The sequence below is a fragment of the Amia ocellicauda genome, chromosome 2, assembly GCF_036373705.1.
Source record: "Amia ocellicauda isolate fAmiCal2 chromosome 2, fAmiCal2.hap1, whole genome shotgun sequence".
NCBI lineage: Eukaryota > Metazoa > Chordata > Actinopteri > Amiiformes > Amiidae > Amia > Amia ocellicauda.
In genome coordinates this window covers 8,970,115-8,997,649 of record NC_089851.1, presented here as the reverse complement: position 1 = coordinate 8,997,649, position 27,535 = coordinate 8,970,115, and the positions used below count along the sequence as shown (strand labels likewise).

The 27,535-nt window shown below is 38.0% G+C and overlaps 1 protein-coding gene across 4 annotated transcripts in view; it reads right to left on the bottom strand.

Annotated features, from left to right (window-relative positions):
* nrp1a (neuropilin 1a) overlaps nucleotides 1-27,535 on the bottom strand; it is a 57,364-nt gene that overhangs the window by 19,046 nt on the left and 10,783 nt on the right. For all 4 annotated transcript variants that reach the window (XM_066717655.1, XM_066717636.1, XM_066717663.1 and 1 more), the window contains exons 4-7: nucleotides 18,191-18,372; nucleotides 12,838-13,065; nucleotides 10,407-10,562; nucleotides 8,675-8,841 (exon numbers count right to left, since the gene is read on the bottom strand). In XM_066717655.1, coding sequence (XP_066573752.1) covers nucleotides 8,675-8,841; nucleotides 10,407-10,562; nucleotides 12,838-13,065; nucleotides 18,191-18,372 — 733 coding nt within the window. The remainder of the gene's footprint in view (nucleotides 1-8,674; nucleotides 8,842-10,406; nucleotides 10,563-12,837; nucleotides 13,066-18,190; nucleotides 18,373-27,535) is intronic.

The following is a 27,535-nucleotide window of genomic DNA, read 5'->3' as shown; positions in this document are numbered from 1 at the left end:
GGGGCAGGGAAAGGAATGGAGAATAATTTGAAAACACAGACGTCTGTCTGGGAAAGAATCTGTAGACACAAACATCTCCCCCAGTTTACGAGACGTAACAATGTGAGGCATTCTCTGCAACTGTGATTTGGGACAATGATAGAAAAGCGTGTTTAAAATGTGTGTAGTAGTGAGGACATCAGTGTGCCCTGGTTTAAAACTGAAATGCAATTATCAAGTCATATCCGCTTACAGAGAAGTATTTGTAGTTCATGTGAATACCTAATGTTTTGGGATTTTTTCCCAAGAGGTCAAAAGAGACATAGTTCAAGATTTAACTAAAACTTTGACCCATTCACCAATTTATAAGCCCAGTAGTTGTCAGTGTTGTAGCATTTGCATGAACTTCTGCCTTATACTGAATGGAAACATAGCATAGTGTATTGAGTTTCAGTGGGTTGGGATGAAGTTTGGATGAAATCGGGGCCTTAGTCCTTTATAAAACTATTTTATTGGGCATTACAGGAACATATCATTGCTTCTTGGAGTCCCTGAGCTGAACTGTCACTTCCCCAGATGCCACATGTTACCCTTTGAAATACAGCTGTTACATTCTTGGTAAAACATTATCTATATGGTCAAACTTTCAATTTCATTAAATAAACAAGTTCGGGAGGGGTTTCTTAATATTTCCTGCACCTTCTTTGCAAATATGTTAAAATATACTATAACCTTTTATGGCAATGACTGAAAGTTATTTTTATCATTTAGAAACATCTCACTACAATATGATACAATACTACAATTCAATAAAGCATCTGTAATCTATATCCTAGAATTGAATGTCAATATGTGGAAGCAGCTCAAGAGCCCCTGCACTTCCATGTCCAGGTGAAGAAAACAATGAGATGCAGGTCTTTGCTGTGGGGATGCGTTAATCCAAACAGATCTTTTTATATCAGCGGTGTCTGGCAAGGGCGGTGTAAAATAAGAGTCTGCGAGGATGAAAAGCGAGTGGAGGCTATTTCTGTAATGCCGCTTTAATTGCTTTGATGAGGAGCACATCGTGGTGTGAAAAGTGTTCTTCCAATCAATTCTTAAATTTCTTCAGCACAGAGAAACAAGTGTACATTATTTAGTAATTATACTTCCATTTGCCCAATTTACATAATGAAATATAATCAAGCATTTCAAAGCCTCTTTTATTTGCTAAGGTAATGGATTTCTGCTTGCAGTTAAACTTTTTATGATATAATTGTATATAATGCCAGAATATCATATACTAGGACAGTGGCAAAGCGCCTTTGTTAATTCACAACTTGTATTCATAGTGCACTGGAAAATAAGTCATGTGAAAAAACATTATTTCAATCTGGAAATGGTTGAACTAATGACCACACAATGTGAACCCGGGAGATGAGTAATAAACTGCTGACGTTGAATGCCTGTGATCAGTGAAATAAACTTGCACACTGATATTGTTTAAAATGTTAATAAAAACGCTACATATCTGGGATTTTAAAAATGGCACTTGCTAAATAAAAGACATGTTATACGCAGTTACAAATCCTACATTTGGGGGTGCAGCCACGTGGCAGCTCAACTAAATTATGTTCCTCACCCCTGATTAAAATATGTCCATCACTTCTATCATCTACACATGTATGAAATATGTGAGCAGCAGCTAAAGAACAGGGTGACCTTTGCGATCCCTCCATGATTTATTCATGACACTCGATTTTACTAGGTCAGAACAGACAGAAGTGAAACACTGATTTAACAGAAAGGTCACAAGAGGTCAGCAACATAGCACACAATGCAGGAACTGTAAATAAACCTTTCCACTACAGCATTAATAAAATAAACAATTATCGTGATGGAAAACTCACCGTACAAACACGACTGACGGGGCGTTAATGACCAAAGGTACATGTATTTAAGTCAGTGGCATTAGCCAGCTAAACAACAACAATCGGGTAATCGGGTTTGAATATTTGTATGTCAGATGGTTCTGGTTTCCCCTGGTGATGCTTACTGAGTGCTTGGAGCTGTAAATTATCATCGAGGATAATTTACCTCGAAAGGTGGGCGTTCACTGTCAAAAGGGGCACGAGACTACAAGCATATCCCTCAGGCAAAAAACAACATCAAAACAAGATTCTGGGAATATGTTGGAGCTTCAAGATAAAGATATGAGCTGCAGTTTCTCTCTTACAGGAGATTAAAGTCTCTTAATGTCTTCAAAAGACAGACAGATAATAACAAAGACAGATGGGCATTTCCTTTTCTGTGATGGTACCATTTTCTTGTTTAAAATGTCTGTAAAGCTTTGCGCACCAGCAAGAAAAGCAATGAATGAATAAAGTTTTTTTCATCATTATATAGAGTTTATTTTTTCTCTTACTTGGCTGAATGAAAGATTTCCAAAGCCAAGTGCAGTAACATTGTTATACAAGGCTAGACACCGGTAAGAGAAAACTGATTTTCCATAGTCTGTGTTTTTACACATTTTGCACACAGTTTGATGACTGGGGAATCGGGTCGGCCCGTTCACAGGCCAGTGGAGGTCTAGGCCAGTGAAGACAGACATGATGTTTAATCAAAGACTACTACCTTGAAACTTATGCTGTGTGTTAGCATTACCACAAATGCTGAAGTGTGTTATTACAATGACAAACGTAACAGGAAAGGCAGAAACACATCAGCTTCATGGACAGCTTGTTAAGCCTGGTGTACAATTAGATAACATCGTTTTAGTGAGCAGTTTTATATATGAGTTAAGTTACATGGATTCACAATCATCCTTTGTCATTTCAAAAGATGACAGTTTATAAGCTCCTTAATTAAAGTTTTAAAGTTTTGAATTACATTAATTTGATATTGTCTGAACTGTGCAGTAGACACACAATCACACCACAAGCCTGGTGTTATTCATTGTTTTGTTGCGGCTTTGGAAAGATAATGCCGATTTCGCTGTTTACCTTTCTCATAATTGCATTGCTGGGGGTCTAATAAATTCTCAGCATAAGAAGTCCATCATGCTAAGCTCCTTCCTGTATATTGTGAGTGGTGGGGGGGGGGAAATAGTCACTTCTGTGTGGGCTACTCTGGGAACTCCAGGGACTATGATGAAAAATTCTGCAGATTTTAGAAAAACAAAAAGCTAATCATAAAAAAGTAACTCTCATATGTGATTTAAATTAAAATACCATCTGGTTCTGGTTGGACTGACATTGTTAACTGCCAAGATCTTGGCAAATGCATACATGATTTACTTACATATAATACAGTAAATAGAAAGCAGGAAACAATTCCCTTTTGAACCACAGAAAATGAATATGATTTTAGATTAAATTGTGTAGGGTAATTTATCCACTGGTTTTGGCATAACACCAAGTTTTGCCTTAGTCTACAAATTTGTGTCGATTTAATAGCTTGTACTCAACTAAAGGTAGAGCTCAAGTATCACTTTTGCAAATTAATAGATGGCAAAAATAGTTCTAAATGTAATTTCTGAATGTAAATAAACTGCTTTTTCATTAAAGCCGTAATGCCACTGTGGCTTTTATTATGCACATGTTCCACACTTCACATTTTATCTCTAAAGCCAGGCTTAATTTCTGCTCACTTTGAAAATATTTGAAAAATTGAGCTTTAAAAGTTCCAGGCATACAGTACTTGACATGAATCAACCTGAATCATTAAGCGTTTTACTTACTAGAAGGGACTTTTAACTTTGTTTCAAAGGATAATACATATCAAGCACACTAAAGAGAGCAAAAATCAATCCGTTTCAATTTATTTGACTCCCCCACCCACCAGAGAGAGGACTTAAATATTTCACAGCTTTCACATATGCTTAATAAACGGTGGGAAGTAACCCAAATCCTCAATGAACAAAGAAAACAGGAACAATTTTTCATTCTCAAGCTTTCATTGTCACGTTTCGGCAATGTGATTTCAGAACTTCTGTAAGTCAAGAAAAGATGACCCCCATAAGTTATAAGATGACTCTCGTGGACACATGTGCATTTGCTAGGGGGATTAAACTGTCTTTTAAGCCTTCGGACCATTCAGGAAAGCACAGAAACCTAGAAAAAAAGTATTTTTTTATTAATCAGATGTGTAATGGAATTCCGAAAAGGAAAACCGTGTTTGTTCTGCTTATCTTATTCAAAGTGCTTATCAAAAGCAGGATTTACAACAGCTGACTGAGCTGTTTAAATACTTCACTAATGCAAGGCAAACGTTAATTACAGTTCCATATTTTAATTACTCATCTCTTGGCACATGGGACTGTGAGCTGAAAATAGCAACTGAACAGTGCTAATCGTCAGTAACAATGGAGAGCGGACATTGTTGCACTAATCTGACCACAACTAATTGAAAACACATTTGTACATCCTGCAAAAACAGGATATCGTTACGATCGTTATTTTAGTTCCTGACGCGGGCTGTTTTTCTTTCCCCCCCTTGCTTCTGCAGAAGGGGTTAAGGAGAACGATTTCTTCAGGCAAGTTCATAATTAATGTCTAAACAGACTGGTCTCCACTGTATGGAATTCAACACATTGTTTAAAGATAATATGCCAGGGTACGACAGGGTAAGGAAAGCAAGGAGTCAAACGCACGGGGAATTCAGAAAGCATGGGAAAATCAGCCTGCTCCATCCACAGTAGTTCCCAAATTGGCCATTGATGTTTTGTTACATAAATCAAGATGTGACTATGTCTTCTTGCACTGTTTTGTGTTGCTACTGGACTGTACTACTATCCCAGATTTCTATGCATAAATAAAACTCTATTACTGTACATACTCTGAGAGCTAACACACGGATAAGTTTGGAAGAAACTATCACAGTGCCTTAAGAACATGCCATACTCAACCATACAAAGAGTTTGGCTCTAAAGACTACAACAATTTGAAATTATTTATAAGGGAACACACACATCTTTACAGCTAGTAAAAGAGGATGAGTGTTACTAACGTTGGTACAATAAAGGAACGGTCTATGATGATGGTTTGTATTCTTTAAAGCTATAAAATTGATACGCAAGGTAAATATTACAAAGCACAAAAATGTGTGCCACAAATTACTGAAACTATGACATAAGTTACAAATGCCTTTCGTTTTGACATTTAATTTTAGAGACAAAACACTGGTATCTAATTAATGTATTATCTGTGATTAATTGCGGTTATCTTAGTTAGCGTTTTCGTAGAGTTCTCTTTCTTTTGTTATTATGCTACATTATGTTGGAAGTATCCTTTCAGAAAATAGCATACTTGCATAAATCTGTAAAACTCCAAAGGGCTAGTTTTGCATGTTATTTCCTATTTTGTTGCATTTAGAAAATCTCCCTATTATACCAACATATGTTCTTCTCATGTGTGAGATCTTTTCATTCATCAAATATTAATGAAAGAACCTTTTCAAACACAATACAATAAAATAATAAATACAATTTGGCCTTGTTGATTAAAACTCCAAGGAATTTCTTCAAAAGTAATTTGAGTAACCAGATGGGCCAACAGATTAATGACCATATGCAGTTTTACTGCAGATTCATGATCTAATACATACTGTACTAGAAGATGGATACAATAACACAACAGAACTAGAATGTTTGTTAACATTTCAAACCATGCAATGTCTAACACAGTCATGTGAAGCTTGCTCAATGCTTACTTTACATTTTCTTTTAGATTCTATAGAAAATAGGGCATACAATGCTGTATTGACCATTAAGTCCTCTAACAGATGAGTAAAAGGTCTGTGATGTACCCCATGCCATGGGAGTTAATTATTATAAAAGCATGCTGCAGTATGTGTCTCCCCTTTTGCTGCACTAAAATATGATAGCATTAAAATGTATGAAAAATTGAATAAAATATTAAAAAGCCCAGGAATAAAACTGACAGTCATTAATAATATATCTGTCTGGCACAAATGAATTCAATATTGAATTAAATAAATAATGCATTTATTAAACTGATCTAACTATACGGATATACAAGAATATGATGAATTGTATTCTCTGTCCGTACAACCCATAGAAAACACATTGTTGTAGAAGGCTCATAATGTTCTTAATCAGCACCCAATTGAACATGTTACTCTGTTAATGATACTTATTACAATTAAACTCCTTAAGGGGTATTCGGCACAAAACACCAGATTTCTTTAAATTATTAATTAAACCCAGACAGCAAGATTATTTTGTTTCCGTAGAAACAGATGTGTAGTCTTCAACTTTGACTCATGATTGGTTTCATGAAATTGCAGTAACTGGCAGATCACAGCCGTTATAACCTTTCGGGTGAAGGCTTACAGTACAAACCAGTATCTGTTTTCTGCGGAAAACCCTGAACGGTTAAAAATAACGATTGCTACAGCTCTGTGGGGGATGTTATCTCTCATCAGAACGGCTGAAATCACTAAATTAGTTTTGTAAGCAGATAAACAAATGTCGGACCTAAAAGTACATTTTCACTCATAAATAATATAAATTATGCAATCTTCTACTAAATATATTTTATGGGGCTGTTTAACAGATCCTCATTACCAAAACCACTTACTGTAAACAGACAAACATTTAATGTCAGTTAACTCAGTCTTCACTGAACTGAAATTAAGATGGTAATATATGAGATGTGGCCGCAACAACTATTATTACATAATAATTGTAATAGAATGGATAGGAGACATTTAATTGGACTGGCTCAGTCCAAGAAGCCTCTGGGAAGCAGAAAAACATCATTTAGTGACACCTGTATAATTTGTTGTTGGTTAGGTTGATTTTATATGTGTAATCTGCATGAAATGTAAGTCTGCTGGAAAATAAACAGCGAAAAGAGGATGAAAGAGAGACAAGGGGGAGTTTTTCAGTGTACTGACAAATCTAATTGAAAGGGTTGGCTCAGTTATCTGAGACAAGTTAACATCACCTCTCTGGCTCTATCAAGATTGTAGGCCTAGTTTGGGAAGCTACATGCTCTGATCGTGTAAAGATAAGTGATCTTCCGTCAGTCTATATAAAACAACGATGTCTAATTTTAGCTGAGACGATGTCTAATCACCACACTGTAATTAATTAGTCAAGATCCATGCCTGGAATACTTGGGACACTTCAACAGGCCCAACCTGGGACAGGAGACGAGGAGACATCACAGTTTCGGTGTGTGTTTGCCTCAATGCCATGTGCAACTCTAAAAGACAGATCATCTCTGTCTCGCACAAACTGAGAACGAGGGTGTTCCTGTGAGAGTTGACAACATCTCATTGGAGATGAATGCTTCACAAATCCTACAGAGGATGCAAGGTGGTCAGGGAGGTACAATACAGAGAGAACATTATTATTATTATTATTAAACATCCCACCAAACACCTTTGTTTGGTTCACTTCGTCATTGTGGCCAAAGGCACTTTGTTTTACAAGAATTTCCTCTGTGAAACTACTGAACTATGGTCTGTCCATTCATTTCTTCAACGGCTTGTGAGATTTCCTTCAGACTTTAAAGTAATTCCACAGGATATCACCCAAGTGCGTGTTTTTTCTTTTTGTCAATGACTCAGTGGCGCATTGTTATTTTACACAACCCCCAGGTTTCCTGCACCAAACAATGGGATCCGCTTAGACCTCCTGTTCACCCAGAGCACAGAGGCCATTCCATTGATTAAACACGAGGAAGAACGATCCGAAAACAATATTTTCATAGCAATAAGGAAACATCACTTATAGAGCACCTTGAGCAAATATTTAGTTTTGGTGTGCGATTCGGCCCCATTATTGGACCCCAAGGAATACAATGGCGACATCTTTAGCAAAAGAGGGTCTGTTTATGCAAAATGCAAAAATTGCCTTTTGGTAAACCTGCAGGCTTTCAATAACTAAATCATGAATAGTATCCCAAAAGGACATTTATTAAATAGATTTATAGGCACTAGCCGAGAGTGGTGGTTTGGTTCTGGATTTCTCATTTTCCATCACAGCAGTCTAACCACAAAATAAAACAAGGCTGGGCAGAAAGATGCTTTTAGATAATAATAATAATAATAATAATAATAATAATAATAATAATAATAATAATAATAATAATAATAATAATAATGTATTTTAATAATTTGCTTATACGTGTTATATTTTTTCTTCTTTTCATTTTAAATATTAAGTAACATTTTGGAAAGTATTTAATGTATTCTAACGATGTAAACCAGAGGGAATTCCCAGTCTCCCTGGGCCCAGTTGACGCAGCAGGGAAACAGACACTAAGGCTGATGTTTGAGATCCAGGATGAGCTAATCAAAAGGAAACTACAGACAAGCGTTGTGATTTTTTTATGGCTGAATTCTTGGCCTTGAGGTCACCACAGAATCTAAAAATTTACCACAGGAAATAATCTTGCAAGATTTCAAGTACCTTTGGCAGAGATCATCCGGTGTCCATTAACTGCCCATAAAAAAGTGTTTATAAATTTGGTATTGAATGATGTATAAGTTCCCTGTGAGAGCTGTGAATCATTTATTAGTCTGTGCATCAAGTGCAATATGCATTTTGTTTGCTAAAGGGTTTTTCTCTAGTAATATCTTACTGTCTAGGAAGACAACAGTTCCTTGAACGGAACGTCAACGTTTCCATATTGTAAATCGTAAATTGTTTCATAGTGTTTATCATCTCCTTTTACGGCATTCTTACCTGTATCCACTCTTTGCTGGAGTCTTCTGATGGAGTCCAACCGTTTTCGATGTAATTGAGTCGGGATCTCTCTGGTGACCAGTTTGTGTTATACTGGGAAGACGAAATAATGTGGTCTGAAGGGATCTCTTCCGATTCCATTCCCAGTGGCTCCATGCAGTCGAAATCTATGGTTAAAAAGAACACACCACCCCCCCAGAAGTAAAATAACCGCTATCAAGGAAAGGAAAGAACCCAGCAATCTGAAGCTCGAATCTCCTGAGACTCGCATTCAATTCCTGCACAAGGCTCTTTTCAAAAATAAAGTGCTGTTCTCTGCTTTCTAACTGATTTGCTCTTTGCTCAGGAAAAGCATTTAATAGACCTTCAGTGAAAGTGTATTATGTAAAGAGATAGTGCTTGATTTTTTCTTCAGTACCAAGTAGACCATTTATCTTGGAACAAACCGATCCTCGTTCTCAGCATATTGCAATTTCTGCTTTCTTCAGGGCCGAATCATTTTTCTACCTGCTATGTATATATATTTTGTATTACTGCAAAGATGTTTGTTTGCACTTAATATCAGTCCCTTGGTGCCACAGTCTGGGACTATTCCAGACTGGAGGAGACATGACAGCTTCACTCCCTGACCAGAGTTCACAACTGCCGAGACTGCAGCTCTCACACAAGCAGGGTTTCTAGTCAATAGGTGGGAAGCTCCGATCTCGTTGGTGGAGACCAGATGGAGCCGCCATCTGTGTTAGCTCACACGAGTCAAGCTAGTGCAATTCTAGGACTGTGTTACATGGTTTGCATGCTGCCTATTATGGAGTTGGAGACTTTTCTGAGCCTGGTGGGAGAAAACATGTTTTTAATTTATTTTAAGTTCCTCTTTACTTGGGGCTGTTTTTCTTGGGGAACAGTATGAAATATGCCTAGAATATCAACTCCATTATTTCACCACAACTTTTCCTCAAGCTGGATTCTTCGTCTAACTGTTGACCATCATGTAAAACATTTTATATTTAATTATACAATCACTTAATAAGGAAGCACAGCCTGGAGTCAGACGCACAAAAAAACAACAGGCAAAACAAACACAACTGGAGGCCATTCCACAGAGTGCAGGACCTTCATTGATTTGATCTTTAATGTATAGAAAATCTATTAAGAGTCTTTGTTTTTTCCCCCTCTTACAAGTCAATAGAAAGAAGTACATTTACGGTAAGGATTTTGTCATGCTCATATTAACTGTGCTTCTAAATCAATTAATCACGTTTTACATAAAACCAGAAGGCAAGTGAACAAAGACTGACAGGTTTGCTGAGTGTGTACAAGAACCATTGTGCTTAACATTTCTAAAAGGGAACGTAAGCCGTGCATTTGCAGAGCTATGTCTTTATTTTCAATCTGTTGTGCTTAGCTGCAGGGCTGTTGAAAAGTGTAATCATCACTGTGCTCTATTTTGAGGATTCATTTCCCAACATGCTGAAAACGCACATTAATCCCTGTTGGTGTTTTTAACCATCTGGGAAAATTAGCCCTTTAAATTAACACTCCTACTCCTGATAACATGAAAATAAATGTGTCTGTCGACAGATTTACAAGCTTATGGTGGCAGTACATATGAAATGTTTAGTTTGGCTTTTTTTTTTAAATGGGGGTTTAGGGTCAGGTCCCAGGGAAATTAAAAATAGTCTGATAGGATGACACTTATGAGACGCCAAAGCACCACAAACACGTGGAGTCTCACCTTCTGGTACAGTTTTCTCAATGACGGTGAAGTTGGCTGAGAATCCCTCTTTAGCTATTGCGTTGTCAGTATTCAGGGTCATGGACAGGATACCAGTATAGGCTTGGATGCGCCCAGGGGTGTTCTGTCCACAGTATCGTCCTATATGTGGACCCACTGAAGAAAGGAAAAAACAGGGATACGTTAAAAAAAAAAATCCAACTCAAATGTGCCATGGCAGTATCTGAAACATAAACAAGTTACAATACTTCACAACCTCCCGTTTTAACATCCCCCTAGAAAGTACGATCACATGCTAGTAAACTGTTTTTGCATCAAAGAGTGAGACCACCACAGAGATAGGTCTTGGGAAAAGTGTGTTAAATTCCAGACTGGCTGCTCACACAACCGCACTGTTAAATAGCAGTGAAGTAGTTAAGCGACACCCTTTTAAGAAGAGTGAAATACCTCTTTTTAAGACAAGGACTCCGTTTTTTTCTTTTAGTCATAAATCATCAGATGTTTTATGTGATTGCTATAAAAGTCTAAATGCAGTCAATGCCTCTGCAGCCTTTTATTTCTCCAACGCAACACAATCAAAAGGCGGCACTAATGTAGAACAAAGTGCACGGAGAATTAGATCATGACATGTTTCACTGAACATATTAAGTGAGTGTTTGTTGCACTTAGGAAAGCTGAAGCTTAAACTTGTCTTTCACACCTTACTCAATAAAAGCAATCATGAAATCCTTGCTGTCTACACTTATCTGTGTCTTATCCCTGTGACTTAAATGGAGTACAACAATTTGATTTAAGGATTTCTATTACGCAGATCGTACTGTGTTGCAGTTACATGGACTTGAAAACAGAAAAAACAGCAATATTCTGACCCAAATACAAGGCATACAGTTTAAGGCAAAACGAGAGATCTAAAATTATCTGCATGACTCACAATCCTATGAAATTTTAAAGAGCTTTTTGTGAACTTTGCATTCTGCTTTTGTTTTAACGGAAAAGTGCCCCTGGATAACAGAGTGGTACTCTGGCTAGCACTTGTGTCTACACAGAAGACAGGGACTGTACAGTTTGATACAATGGGGAATTCAATTTCTCAAGTCACATGTAAGCTCCAGCCTTCTGTGCTAATGCAATATTGATCTGAGTGGCACCAGTGGTAATATGTAGCTTTAATAATTTCTTTACACATCAAGGTTACACTTCCCCACATTGCCATTGTTGTAACCCTTTTATCGTGATGGAATCATATGAGACATTAGTAGGTCTTTTCCTGCATGCCACTTTTAAATTATTCATATCAAGTAAAAAATAAAATAAAAATAAATTTCTGCCTTGTGCAGCTAAGACGTCTTTAGTTACTAGATTCAGCATTCTTTTAAAAGTCTGGCACTGTCTTTAATACCCAAGCGATTAACTGTGCAAGTTGCCATTCACTACCTACACAATACATCGTCATTGTCATCTTTAGTTACACATTTAGACTCGAGGTGACAGAACAAAGCTCATGCTCTTTCAAACAGAGATGGCAGAACTGTACATGGGATGCAGTTTACGTCATGAAGAGCCCATTGAATTCAGTCTTTCTGAATATGTGAGGGAAGAAAATCCAAACAAAACCCTCTTCATTAACCAATGTGGCACATTAGCAGTTTCTGTTTGAAAGGAATGTCAAAAATGCATTTGGCAGCAGCAGACAGGATCTGCTTTTTTGGCATGGCATGAAACTGGGAGAAAATGTTACATTATTGTCTGCGAGCTGAGGTCAGCTAAACATCTCTACAGCCAAACAACTTTATCGGCCTTCGCATGCCCACTCTCTAAAGAAAACACTTTGGCCTCAGACTTAGTGGCTGGCGTGCAAGCACATACACCCCTTTTTCTTGGCCTTTGTTTTGACGTCTCTATATTGCCCGTCCTGAAAGCGACATTAGGGAGAAGGAAACGGTACAGGTCCAGATAAGGCCGCAGTCTCCGCATTTTAATGAGGTGCTGGTCAATAAGAATTTCCTTTCATTCTCCTGGGGGCTCGGTCACAATGTAGACTGAGAGCTGATAAAATCGTGAAGTGTCAGAGAACCACTCCAGCATGTGCCTTTCTGCGAGGAATACGCATTCGTGTTGTGTAAACATCCACATCCTTGATTTTCAGCTTGCATGACAGAACACAAGTTCAAGCACAGACTTTCGCCACAAGTGAGAACATTTTGTTGGCTCTCTAAAATGACTGGCTGAGTAAAGCTTAGCAATGTGCCAATGCTTGTTCTGGGTCAAAGTGTTTTACAAAGTTCTTTATTTGTCAGGTTCAGATCTTCTCTTTCTGGAAGTCTAGACCTACCACTGCTTTTGCAACAACTACTACTATCAATTCGATATGATTTCCACAGCTAGCACTATTGCAGGCACTGGACACACACCATATCTTACAGTCACATACCTCCAGGAAACCCATCCCAGATTTCTAGGCGATCGTAGTGGCAAAACACCCCTGTGGGAGGGGTGGTGTCAGGCTCCAGCTCGAAGTTCTCAAACTCGATTATAATCTCTGCCATTTTGGGGGCAAAGATCATGTAAGTGCATTCCAGGTTGTTGGGGTACTTGTCCGGGAATTGTGGAGATTTGATAATTCCGCTTGTTGCTGTGAAGTTCCTGGAGCACTCCGGTCCTGGAAGACAACATATGTTTATTATTTCTTTATACATTTAGGCACAACCCAATTCCTTCCACCAGTACTAGGCATCCTGAAATGTATATGCAAATTACACACTATCATTAGACACAGTCCTCCGTACGATGTATACTAACTACACCCCCAAGGTGTTAACTGGATTCCTGGTTTGGGAAATGAGGAAAAGATGTTGTGAGCTTTGCAAGTACCTTAACCGTGCTTGTCTTTTTACAATGCCTGAGTTTTTGCAGCAAAGAAAACAATACACATCTGAGAAAATCGCATTCTAAGCAGCCGCAAAATCCTTGGCGGCTACAGTGCACAACGCGAGACACCCCCACTGCTCGAAGCTCCATCGTCCCCTGACTCCTCCTTAACTCTGAGCTTTTTCTCTGTCATTGATCCTAACGATTGTGGAAGTGTTGCGCTGCGTCTGCCAGCCGCAGAACATCTGGGAAGTCTGAATGTGAAGAAGTGGTGAAAGACTTTCATCAGCACTACCGAACACACAAAGGTATGAATAAACATCACACACGACTAATTTCGATTTCCATGGCACTCCCTATCATTAAGCTGCAGCCTAACAAATTTAAACTTGAGATAATTACAACTTCTCTTTTGAAGGGGGATGCACATGTGGCACACTTTTTAAATTAGCAAGTCAAAACATTTACTCACAGTGGGATTGAGGCCTTCTTTAAATTGAGGATCTTTTAACGTTTTTTGTTTGTTTTTAAAGGTTGTGTTAATGATGACAATGATGCTGATTATTCATGATTATTTTTAACGGAATTAGGTTTTATAGACTTTCTAATTGAAATGTTATCACTGACATAATCAATATGTTAATTCCATATTACTTTTAGATTGCCTTTAAAAGTTATAGATAACTCCTTAAACTGAATTACTTTAACTCCTTAAACTTTACATTTACTTAAATCATGCCTACATTTGTATAATTAAGTCTCAATTGGTGTACCTGTTGCACTAATGAAAAATGTTCATGTCCTTTTCAAATTAATATTAGAAACTTCGGTGTGGGGGGGCATATATGTTCAAAAACAATGATAAAAAGGTAAATTACTGTATAGTTACAGCAGGAAATAACCCCAACATGAGAATATGAATAAAATGTTCCGCTTCTAGTTCAGTTCAATGGTAAAATAAAACATTGCACTTGGTTCAGAGCTGGGTTTGTTACTTTTTTCTAATTATTGCTTTATGATGATGATGATAATTATTTAACCTTTAATATAACTTCACATTTTCCTTTCCCTGTGTCATGGTGGTGACGATCATGCTCAGAAATAAGTGACTCTGATGGCAGTTGTGCTCCAGTGAGTATCAGCTAACCAGGACCTGGCCGATGTAATACAAGATCAAACGTGCTGTTCACTTCAACAGCAATGGGGAAAAAAAATCTTCCATTCTTTCTTTCTTTCTTTCTTTCTTTCTCTCGTTCTCTTTTCTCTCTTTGTTTTTTAATTGCACTCTTTTAGATACAGAATGCGATTCGCACATTGAGGCTTTTCATTCACGTCAGTTCCTTCTAACTTCAGAAAACCACAAATGTAAAAAGCGTGATCAAAAACAACAGCTTTCTATCCCTCCCTCCTCAAAAACTGAAAGGAAATCAAATAAAGCAAGTAGTGGTGACACTTTTACAAGGGAAAAGTAAATTGAAAAAGCAAATCAGCTGTGCTGGGCCTATAAATAAAGCTGTGCAATTAGCCAAGTAACAATAAATTCTGGCCTTTGTAGTTCAGTCAACCAAGTCCTGTCTCCTCTACACACCCCTATGACTCTTGTGGCTCCTGCACTAATATAACTCCTCATGTCGTTCACTTTGATATCTTTTTGTCTTTAAAATGGAAAGCGGATACAGAACACTAGGCTCAGACAGCTGACTGAGTTTACACCATGTTGTAAAAAGAGATAAGAAAAGTGTCGATTCATTCTGCCTAAATGTTTAGCGTTTCATTAACAACCAGTTGTTAATGTGTTCTTCTCTTTGCCTCCTTAATGTATCTAGGTTTAATCTTATTTGAAACTACGCAACTTGATACTAACTTAATGTTCCGATTATATATAAAAACAAACAGGAAATACGTGTTTACTCCTCGAGCAAATAATTGATTTGATGTTTTGCTACAAAGCGAAAAACAGGGTTTAAAATATCTTCAGTTGATCTGCAATCTTAATTCAAGACTCCTAGTGTTCCCAGGAGATCACAGCCTCCTGTCAAATGCATATCTTTATTAGAAGTTACTAAGATTTAAGGAGAAAATTGAAGTTCGAAATTATGGGATGTTCTTTTATTTAAAAAAAAAGGAGAGTAACCACTGAAAATATACATCAACTTTGAATGTTAATTATTTACATATAAAAGTAATCAAAAACACCCTACCCCACAGCAGGGGCCTTGCAAATTAAACAATGTAAGGCCTGAATTAAAAATGGGCAAGATAAGAAGCTTGTCTCAGAGGCCGGTTTATATAAACCAATAACGTTGTTTATATGTTTAAGGGTGCATAAAGTGGATGCATGACACATAGGATATAAACCCTTAGAAGGGAGTTTATTAAGTGACTCAAATTAGGTTTCTGACTTTTCTTTGCAGCCTACTTCTTATCTTCCCCCTTTAGAAACATCACACTGCTTTCTGCTCACTGGTTTGAAATAATGACACGAGAGCAGAACAGCCTGAAGTGCTATTGCAAGTTTGGTGTGTCAAGTTAAAGATGTTTATTTTTAGTTGGCTTGTGGGTTGATCATTAGTGAAATACCTGCAGGAAAACCGAGAGAAAAGTTTGTATAAACAGAGGAGTTAATGATTTGATTTTGGACAAATAATCTAAAATTCCTGTGTCAGGCCTGAACGCTTTTCCAGAAGGGGAAGACAAACTACAGCAGGGTTCACACCGGAGACAGAGCCCTCAGACATTAACACGAGGGGACAGTGGTAGGCCTGTCATTCCCACACATACGTTCTGTCATTACTTTAAACCTTTTAGCCCCTGCCATCAGCCCCCTCCTTTTCTCCCCCTCTCTGTCGATGTAGAAAGTCGATGTCGAAAATGAATGAGGTTTTTGCCCTTGAAGAGAGAGTTTCTATCTTGAGTTTCATAAGGGAGATGACTGGGTTACTCCACCAGATGTGACCTCTGCCATCTAAGCACACAGGCATATGAAAGTTAATTCGAACACGTGCCCGGGATCAGCGCTTTGCCCCCCCGTCCTGTTGTTGACTCAGGTGCTGTCGTAAAGTGCTCAGATAGCAGCGACATGATAAATGGCATTAATAGACGAGCAACTGATGACTTTCCTTTTCAGGTGACGCAAGTATCCTATCTTTTAGCAATCTCTCCTCAAAGTGGGCCCGATGCACACAGCCTGTGCCATCATTTCAAGCACGTAACATACCCAGTTTAATGGACCCCTCCCGTGTTTGATGTGGTGCTGAAAATTGCTGTGCCTTTAACGAAAAGCATATGACTTAAACGCAGAGTAAAGTAAGATATAATGACAGAATAAACATAGACTGTCAATCCAGGGGGACGTCCTGTTTGTCATTTAAAATGCCACAAACATATACAGTATACCATAACCATTTAGTGGCGGTCCTTTGACTAAAGCAACACATGAAATAGGATTACACCTTCATAAACAGACATACTGGCAACAGAAGCTAGTTCGAATCTACAACAGTAGACAGCGGTGGAAAACAACACTGGTTGCCTGCTCTCTAACATCCATATGCAGAATCTGAGTTCACAATTAACCCATAAGCTTTGCGCTGATATATTCTATTCATGCTCTCAGGAACTCTAGGGTCAGCGAAGCGAGGCCAGCAATTTGCTGCCCATAAAATAAATTACCGAGCTAATTAAGATGCCTGGATTGAGAAACAGCAAAGTCATTTGAAAAGCAATCTAGAAATGCACAACCTAACAACTTTTCTCTCAATTAGGCACTTCGTCCCGCTACTGTAGTTGCTGCTGTCCATCTCGTCTTTATATTTAAAGTCTGTCCATGATGGGCTGCTCCTCAAGTACTTAAATACAGGGCCACACACACTGCATCACAGCTGATTTGTGCCCCATCACTTCAGCTCAAGGCAGAATAGGGGTCATAGGGATATTTTCAATACAATCCGTCTCCCGGGCAGCCAGAGTTTACTCCCTTTGCTATTCTGTGTTATCTGCTTGTATGTGCTCCCACACGCTACCATGCCTCCCTGGATTAAGACGGACTCACAATTCAACATTCATTCTATCTGGATCACCTTGGGGCCTCCAAGGACAAGCTGTGGATTTATACATTAGCTGCAGTGCCAGTACCTGCCTGGAAGCTACTAATGGAAATATCTTCCTCTCGCTAGGCTGATAAAGATCTGGTCCAAACAACATCAGTACAGGAAGGGGGCCAAAAAGAAAACAGGAAGGGGTTTCTTTTTATTGTGGTGTCCATTTGAATTTCATCTTAAGCGAAGACAATTTGTCCTAAGTGTGTGTGTGTTTGTGAGGTGAAAAGTCTGCTCTCTGTTCCAGCCGTCTCCCATTATTCTCGGCCCCGTCCCGCTGTCTGCTGAGTATCTTTAGTGACGAATGAGGACAATTTCATAAAATTGCAGCATTTGATTGTAAGAATCACATGAACACGCAGGCCTTTCCAAGACGCCGCAAATATAGATTTTTTTTAACACTCAGCTTGTTTTGCTTTTGGGACAAGAATGCTTCCTTGATTAAGCCCTGTCCTCTGTGGATTTTTGAAAGAAACAAGACTTTTCTCTATGATATGTCAGGTTGGGGTTCCCCAGAGACACAGCAATGGGTGTGTGTTGAAGTAATTGAACTTCTATAATAAAGTAAAAAGAGATAAGTGGCTGGTGTCTTCTCAAGAGCTTACGTTTCACATAATGCGGGATGTTGTAGTATCCCAAATTTCATTATAAAGGGTATAAGTAATAGATGTTTATTTAATTCTGTTTAAAAAGTATACCTAGATTGGTTTAGGTCTCCTTGCGACTTCAGTGTACGTGTTCAAATGACAAATTAAAAGGTTTCTCTAAACAGAATCATTATACAGAACACGAGAACCTTTCACTTCTTCACACACTGACCTGTTTTGAAGACTTCATAACGGATGGAGAATCCAGCTCCATGCGTTTCGTAATCCGACACGAACTTAATGTAGAGCTGATTGCCAGTAGACACCACCGGAGACGGCGCGATCTTCCCACAGTGCTTCCCAACCAGCTGGGCGTTTTCATCGCCCCCATCCCGCACTTCCACGTAGTCATACCTGACAGCACAAACACAGCAACCCAACACATTCAGTTTTCCTCAGGAATATGTTAAAAAGAGACAGAAGAAGCGACAACTTTGAAATATCAGATAAAGTAGTCTGGATTGCATATATATGGGCAGATGTATCCAAACTGATTTCTGCTATCTGAAAGTTGTGCCAGTTCAATTAATATAGATAGAGTATACAATGTGTTTGTAATGATGCTCTTTACCACAGTGGTAATCTATTCCCAAAGTATAACTCTACAGTGCAGTGTGTTTTTCATACATTATTATGATTGTCACAGGTCACATCCTTCCTGAGAAGAAGAAAAAACAAACCTACACATATCTTTTGCAAAGCTGTCAGTCTAAATGGTTTGATTTTGAGAAGTGACAGTGCCTTCAATTTAAATTACTTGCTACTGAATAGATAATTGTCTTTGATGCATATGAAAAAAGCGCAATGGAAAGGAAGTAATGCATCTGCTCTTGCAGTATATATATTGCAGAAACCCTCCTGCCCTCAGCCATAAAAAACATTCAGTCTCACCATATGAACACCCTCAATTGTGTGCACATAAATATGATAAATTACTCAATATCAAAACATAGGTTGAGAAAATAAACATCCTCAGTGTATTGCAAATGGAATTGTTCACAGGTTACGGATATGGAACATTATGAAGAATATAAGGACTTAAATATATATATATATATATATATATATATATATATATATATAGTTTTGATACAATCACACCGTGAACAATGTTTAGAAGCATCTGTGGATCAGTAACAGATGGGAAGAATCTTTATTGCTGTGTTTCATTATGACTCACAGGACAAGTGGTTTGGTCTAGATATTTGGGTTCATATTTCCACTGCATTTCATCACCCAAACTGTACTTTTATATACATATTATAAATCAAATATGGGAAACCAGCCAATCACAGCAGCATTTCCAAACATTCCCATACCTCTTATCTTGTGTATGAATGTCACCTCGTTCATCTTATCATCAGGATTTAAAAACTCTTCAGTTACCAGTGACATTTCAATTCACTTCAGTGCTAGTGGGTCAAGTGTCACAGGATGTGCATGTGTTTTTAATAGTTTAGTTACGTTTAACCAGCATGAAAACACATCACAGATCGACTACTGTAGGTCAGCTACAGTGTTTCCTGGACCAAAATCTTTTTTAGATGGGGAGAATGGTCTTGATTGTTAAATTCAACTACAATAAATGTTGTTGTTGTTCTCCCACTGTAAAGAGGGTTGTGTGTCTAATCCTGATGTGCGTGATTTTAAAGTTAATAGCTTGTGTGAAAAGTGTCTTTTATTGTATAAGAGATGTTATTCCGCACAGTTTGTACAGCACAAAATGCAAGTGATAACATCTCTTATACAGTAAGAGACATGCTTCACACGACCTTCATCTAATTCATTAATCTAATTAATTTACATAAACCTTATTATATTGTTTTTCCCCTTTATTTTTTAATGATATATTTGAGAACACAAAGTTAAACCTAGAGTGCAATCACTATATTCTAATACAGAGCTTATAAAGTTCTTGCTGTATAGCGCTTTTATTAGAATCATGACTTAAATTGACAACAGAAGCATTACCGTCTGCTGCAAGTGAAATTACATTTTCTAACTTTGACAACAAACAAGCATTATTGCCCTCTTCTTAGCAAGTGGAGAGATACAGACATTGAGAGCTCAAAGGGGAGCTGTATTAAAGCCCTGCTCCACCGCTTCAAATGCAACTCTCTGTGTGGGTCTAACCCCAAAACATCAACACAGTCTGCAACTAATTAAATAGGAAATTTTGAAAATGTTAATGAAGTCATGTCGCAGCAAGAAAACACACTGTGTTTACAAGGCTGTTAGTTGTTTATGACATCACAGGGAACAAATAAATAGAAAATAAAGGAACTGCCGGGGCATGCAAAAGCCTCGTTTCTGAAATGTGAATTTGGGTCCCCCGAGAGTATATAATGCAAGGATGACTTCACTTGGCTATGTGGCTACTTTTATTGGAAGTGATATCACCTCATCACTTAAGGCCCCGTGTCACTTTAGGTTTCCTCCGGATCATTTAACTGACATTGATGGACTTGTGTGGCCGGGGAGACATATGGATCTTTCGCTTGCCATATTTGATGCTGTACATCTCTTCGGCTGAGAGAGGCCGAAGGCTGCGGTGGCTCCTTGTTGTCTTGTAACTGTTTCAATTAGGAAATTGTTTTGTGTAGTGCACCATAACCGCTGTGCGATGGTGCGAGCATTCTTATAAAAGCAAACTGATAATGAGCTCATCATATTTGTTTTAGACGTTCGGCTTGTTTTGGATTCAGCCCTTTTCCTTTCAGAAGCAGCTGTGGCAACATTGCCTCCAACTTGTACAAATAAGAGCTGTTTTTACACAGCTACTTTATCAGCAGTTTATTAGGTTGCTCGTGTCCATCCTTCTGCAAGTTCAACAGAGGCAATTTGAACAAGAATGTTGCAGTTTACCAAGCCTTTACAACAAGATGGCCTTAAAAGCTTTCTTTGTCTGGGTAAAACATACCGATCTCTATTCCTACTGAGAAGGAACAGATATTTTGTGATTCCTCGCTCCCTTTCCTTTAATGTGGCCATGTCAAATGCCTCAATACACTGTCCAGTAAGCACAGGTACTTTATCGTAAGTGAGCGCTGTTACCATTGTACAATAATATCATTGATGTAGCTAAAGCTTTCTGCTTAATAGGAATGCACTTTTATTTTCAGAATTTATGAATAAATATAGGAAGGAAGCCAAGAGTAAAATTTGTGAGTCATAATCTGTCTTTTTTTAACCTACTTGTCGGCAGTAAATCAAGATGGTGCACTTCTATTGTAATGACAAAAGATGAGAAAGTCAGCTACAGTCCTAATTCTACTTGTATACAGGCATCATTCTGCATTTTAGCCATGTATTTAATACTGGAAAGTGTTATATTCGACTCATCACTCAGTTCCATGTCATCGTGATGTTACATTAACAATTCCAGTCCAGAAAAATGTCTTGCACATAAAATAAATGGAAAAGAAGAACAGGCACTTCTCCCAGTCCTGCCTGTCGCACGCTCTTTTAAAAGGCATGTTATAAAGATGATCAGTTTTTATCCCTTTCCTTTTCTCTGCTTGACGCTAGATTTTATGTTTGCATTTGTTGTACATTTACACGGCTCTCACATAAAACCCTAATTCACAATGTAAACCTTTGTTTTTAATAACGTCTATATGGGCCTCGACTGCTACACACTCAGAAAAATGCCACAGGGAAATAAAATGGAAGCAGCAAGTGCAACAAGGCCTGACACTTCCACACACACCTTCACCCCATTTCAAATGCCACTCCACTCATACCTGCACCGATCCAGTGTGCTTAAAGAGACGCACTGGCTGTGTAGTGAGAGTCATATATGCACTAGTCATCTGGAAGGTATTAAATGATCGTTTGCAGCTTGTTCGCCTCCTCATTCTGCCTTGAAATTGCGAAGGTTGCCAACCACTCTGCTCTTAGTCACTGTATAAATTCATTACTAATCCATTTCAGTAACCACCTGCGGGTTAATCCTACCTTGAGTATTTAATAAAGTCAAAACTGTTAACAAATTCCCTGCAAGTTTTGATACTCTTCCAGTTCTTCAGGAAACCCTGGGGATTCGTACAGAACCACACACTTTCTAACAACTGCCTATTTATCTTCACTGTAACATTTTGCAGGCAAGACAAGCTTTATGTCCTTTGGCCTGATCTCATTTCTTTCTTCCTGACCTTTTTGGTTAAATTTAGATTATACAAGAGATAATGCAGGTTTTCAAAACACGCCTCTGCTGCTAGAAACACTAATCCCCGAGCTTTCAGTGTAAGTAGCGCATTGTGTCTCGCAGCTGAGGTTGGAACGCCCTGCATAACAGTAATGGAAAAGGGAAAAAGTCTGTCCATATTGAAATTAAAAAACAACATCTTGTTAATGACCTTGACATTATTTTTGTAGGAAAAAGGGGTGCGGGATGCATGAAATGTATTTGCATCAGAAACACCTTTAAGGAGCAAGTTTACTTTAAACCTTTTTGTCCACCCCCCCCCCCCCCATAACGTTTTTGGAACATTGACTTCTTTGCTGCAGATTTTCAGAAATGTGTTATTTTCACTCAGCTTACAGCAGTATGTTTATTGTAAGGGCCTCATTTTGAATTCTGTAAGGAAATCAATTGATTTAATAACATAAGCTATTGAAACTAAGACAAATGCACTCAATTAAATAAAAAGAAACTCCAAAAATAAACACAAAGCAATTGTGTTAAGACCCACTGTATATACCAAGTAATGGATAGAGTAAAAAGTGACATCATGAGTCTTCACAGTTGTTTTTACTTTCCCCCAAAAGGTGTTTGTATTTGGCTTCACTTTAACACGTGTATAAATAATGTTGAAAACCACATTAACTTTTAAATGTTAAATAGGATGTTTTCATTTCCATCAAAGACAAACTGTTTCGAAAAACTGCTCTGGTAGAAAATCCCCTGATGACATTTCAAAATTTCTCAGGGTTAAGCAAACACTGTAGTGGAAAACACACAACAGAATGTCTTAGACAAGAAGTTACAGCCAGGACTCTGTGAAAAGAAAAAAAAACTTCTTCTAAGTGAAGCCATTAACTAACTGTCAAAAAAGCCCAAATATAACAGTGTTAACATTTGTGGATGTCTGAGATATCTCCAGTCTTTTTTTGGAAACTTTAAGGGGAACAATTGTTCAACAAACATGGGATATTAATTAACCCAACCAAAAATAATAACTTTCAGCCCAGCAGTGCTTTCAGTTAGTAATGACCTATCATCGACTTTTTGACAGATACGGAGGGAAAAGGCTGTAACTGTTACTGCATTAAGTGGTTTTAAATTAAACCAGTTCATTAAGAGTTATTAACCCATTGGTGTCACTCTGATGCTTTAAAGGCGTAATCTGCTGAAAAACAAACTTGTCTGGAGTAGCGTGGTTGCCTCTATACTATAACTGGTACTTCACAAAACACTGAATTTGCAGATTTCCTCTCAAACTGAATTGCTATCTAACCCACAAGAGAATTGTTAAATGACTAAATGAAATCTCAATCTGCTAACAGAAGACGTATACATGCAAGGCATCGTGATTTTGAAATAAAATGCATTCTGTTGATCAATGCTGGACAGAACCCTTATTGTTATTCAACCTATGGTGAACTATTTAGAAGGCAAAAACAGTGTTCAGAATTGGTAATTCCTGTTCCTGGATTTCCAAACTGCCAGGTACTGTGTTATCAGTAAGTGCACAACTGCAAGTGTCAAAGTGAATTATAAAAGTTTTTAGATACTATCAGATTTGAGTTGAAGATATGTTTCAGTACGAGCTGATTATCATTAACGCTGATAGATTTGCAAAGCATCATCCCTTAGGCTTCTAATTACAAAGGAGATGTGAACTATCAGATTACATAACTTTAAGCATTTAAATTCAATTCCCGTCCTTTCATATACAACAATCCCTCATAAGAAAATGTTATTTTCAGATAAACCCAGTGCCCTTAAACTACTAAGAGATTTGTAGCTAAGCTTATCCCACGCCTGGTTTGTGGTGCAGCCACTTCTCTATTTCAGTGTGCTGGAAAGTTAGCATTTGTTAGTAAGGGAAATAAATACAAAGACTCCTATTATGTATAATAAACCAGGGTTATTTAAACTGTCTACTTTATAGTTAAGGATTTACTTTAACGTGTTTCTAAACTGATATATTAATAATGTATTTCCATACATAATCAACATATATAGTGATCACACTTTTGACTTTTTCTAAAGTTGACCCACAGTGGGTTCCTACTAGAATAAAAGAGCAAGATTTTTTAGATTTGCATAGTGCAATACATACTCTGGATTTCTGTGAACCATGTATCATGACAAAGTAACATAAATCACAATAAAATATAAGAAAAGGGTAATGCATGGAAGGAGGCAGAGGAAATAATTAATTTGCAACATTTAAATGTATACAGTACATAATTTTTGACTGCAGGGAGGGTGTGGGTGAAGTAGATACTGTAAGTAGTTCTCTGATGTCTACTTTTACATTTTTTTCCACTATAATAATGTTAAAAATACTATAAAATAATTGAATAGTAATTTACATGAGATAAATAAGGGAATGTTTGTTAAATATGACATATTATTAAGTCATATTGTTAACTTTTTATTTGAACAATTGTTACCATGAAGACATTAGTGATTTGCGTAAACAGACTTACACATTCCACAAGTAACACAGTCTTTATATTATTATTAATAAATTTCAGTTGTTTATCACTATGAATTAATTAATTATATTCACATTAATCTATTCATCCTCGGAAAGACAGGAAATTACAAAAACAAAATAAAGCTTTTATTGTTTAATTCTGTTTGTTTTAAGAGTTGGGGGTGGGGGTAAACAATGAAAACATTTGTTTGTGGGTGAATATCCTTTTTCTCAATTACAAATAATTTTGGAATGGCTAATCATGGTTCATTTGAAAATTGCCTAAGGGGCTATGGAGAAAAAAAAACACTACTGGTGAAAATAAAATTGCTAATACATTTTTGTACTATGAAAAATGTTCACTTCTTCTAATATGTATGTTCTTATATATATATATATATATATATATATATATATATATATATGTACTTAAATTGCAGTTTTTATTTCTATATTCTAATAAGTCAAGTAATTTGTCAAAAGATCACAGCTATGACAGTGTCGACATTATTTTGACAATGACTCTTGCAGTGTCCAATACTTTCTTATCGGACTCTCTCTAATATCTAACTGATATTTCACATTTGAGAAAAACAAACAAAACGATAATATTCTTGTATGCCTAAGATGCAGAGGCATGTTTTCTGCTGCAATATCTACCTTGGCTCCTAATGTTGCTACAATGTAATTATTTCATTTTCACAAGTAAACATCAGTTCGTTGCATATGTTGGCCTCCATCTTGCGCCATTTTGTGCTGTGCTAAAAAGCAGGATATCGAATGTCCTTGAGGGACAGGTCACATACTTCACTAATACATAAGATATGCAAAATCAGCTCTCTTATAGTTTAGAAACTTTGAAATTAAATGCAAGTTGTTACGAGCCACTAAACAATCACATTGCCAAACAACGAATGAACGTCTCCCCTATGAAAATCTGCCTGTATCTTTACCACACTGTTCCAGATCCATAACTAAATGGATCACTTAAGGAAATCCTGACAGGGGCCAAGAGAGAACGAAGTGCTGCACTGTAAATGGAGGTCTTCTGATGCTCACTGCCAAGAAGCCCAATTTTCCAGCTATTACCAAGGCAATGACTCTTACGTGTCTCACCTTGACATTTCAGAAAGCTTTGATGAAAGGAATACAATGGTCTAGGGAGAACAAAGCAGTTCAAGCTGCAGTGCCTCATTATTTCTCCGAGAAGCCGAGGGAGAATCTTTAGTTTGTAGTCACAGGCGTACACGCACCATCTCTCCTAAAAAAAGACCTCTTTGAATGGAGGCCTATTGAGACAGAAAGTCCTTCTTGAAGAATCGTCGTGTACCAAGCCAAAGTTATATTATTTTAATGGCGGATGGGGCAGTGAGGTCACATGAAAGATCATAACAAAGATAGGAACGGAATCAGAGATACATTTTCCAAAAATGTTACCCGGCTCAGCACAAGTGGGCTACAATCAACTGGTCTGACAAACACATCCCAGTAAACTTGCTTCCCAGAACCCACTAATACATATTACATGCCTGGAAGAGCTCCTGTAAACCAGGACAGCTGATCTTATCCACAGTGTAAGTCTGTTGTCACTGTTCAAAAGGAAACGGGCAGCACCACAAAGCATTCATCCTACAAATTATTTTCTCCAGTGCAAATTAAAAAGTCTCCATCTCCATCACACAAACACACACACACACACACACAATACTGTAAGCTCTAAAGTGTAATGAGATTTACTTGTAGATAGTGTTTCATCTTAAGAAGATTTACTGAAGGGGATATAGGTTAATATAACAGGAAAGAGAGAAAAGAAGCAGGCCATACTGTCTACTCAACTCCATGAGATGAAAATTGTGACCCATTTGTTTATTTACATGGCTTCAGAAACAATCAACATCACAACAACAAAAACAGCGGCAACTAAAGGGCATTTACAAAATGTACCATCATTCATATTATCTTCTCGTGGGCTAATGAGTTGTGCATTCAGTATTCTTAGAAGAGGGAAGGGGGTCACAGAAAGGTAAAGCCTTTAGGTGGCATTTGACTCACACTCTTCCACAGTGAACAGAGAAGCCCTGCTAATGGATGACAGCATGAATAACGCCAAGGTCTCCTTTCAGGGTCACCGTCAGGCAATTCCCAACAATGCTTCTGCTCCTACATAACTCAGACAAGCTTTCTTCTTTTATCCCCCTCCCATAGACTCCAGCGTTAGGGGGCAATAATAACTGCACTACAAGTGATTCAATTAAACCTTCATCTATCTTCTTCCCGGACTCGGCCCCATCAGCCTTCACAATCCTGGCAGGGGGTGTCCAGGCTTTGCAGTCCCCGAACAGGAGAGCCACACAGCCTGACGGCGAGGCAACAAAACCGCCTGGCAGAGATTCAGAGCACAGTGGCTGGCGGAGCATCACATCAGCGCGGCAGAAGAAAGAAAGGGGCTCCCTGCAAGATGCACCGGTTGCAAAACAAAACGGCTCTCCGGAACATTAAGACACATCAAACTTCACATCGCGTCGATTCTAATTATTCAATTAATTGCCAGACCGGGGAGGTTCCTTCCTGCCTTGATGTCTCACTGATATTCTGTCCAGACGACTCGTTTTCTTATTGTTTGTTTCTCTTTTTCATTTTTCTCCACACGACTGCTGTGCGCAGCTCGTGCCAGGATGCAACTCACTCTTTCTCAAGCCTGTCTGAGTGAGGGAGGCTTGCAGAGCTGTTCCTGATCAAAGGACCGAGGGTGCCAGTTTCCACAAGGCAATCTGACTTCCATATTCAACAGTTCCTCCTTCATTGCCAAGTTGGACAGATATCTTCCAGTAATTAGCTGCGGAGGCATTCCTATGATCTGTTGCTTT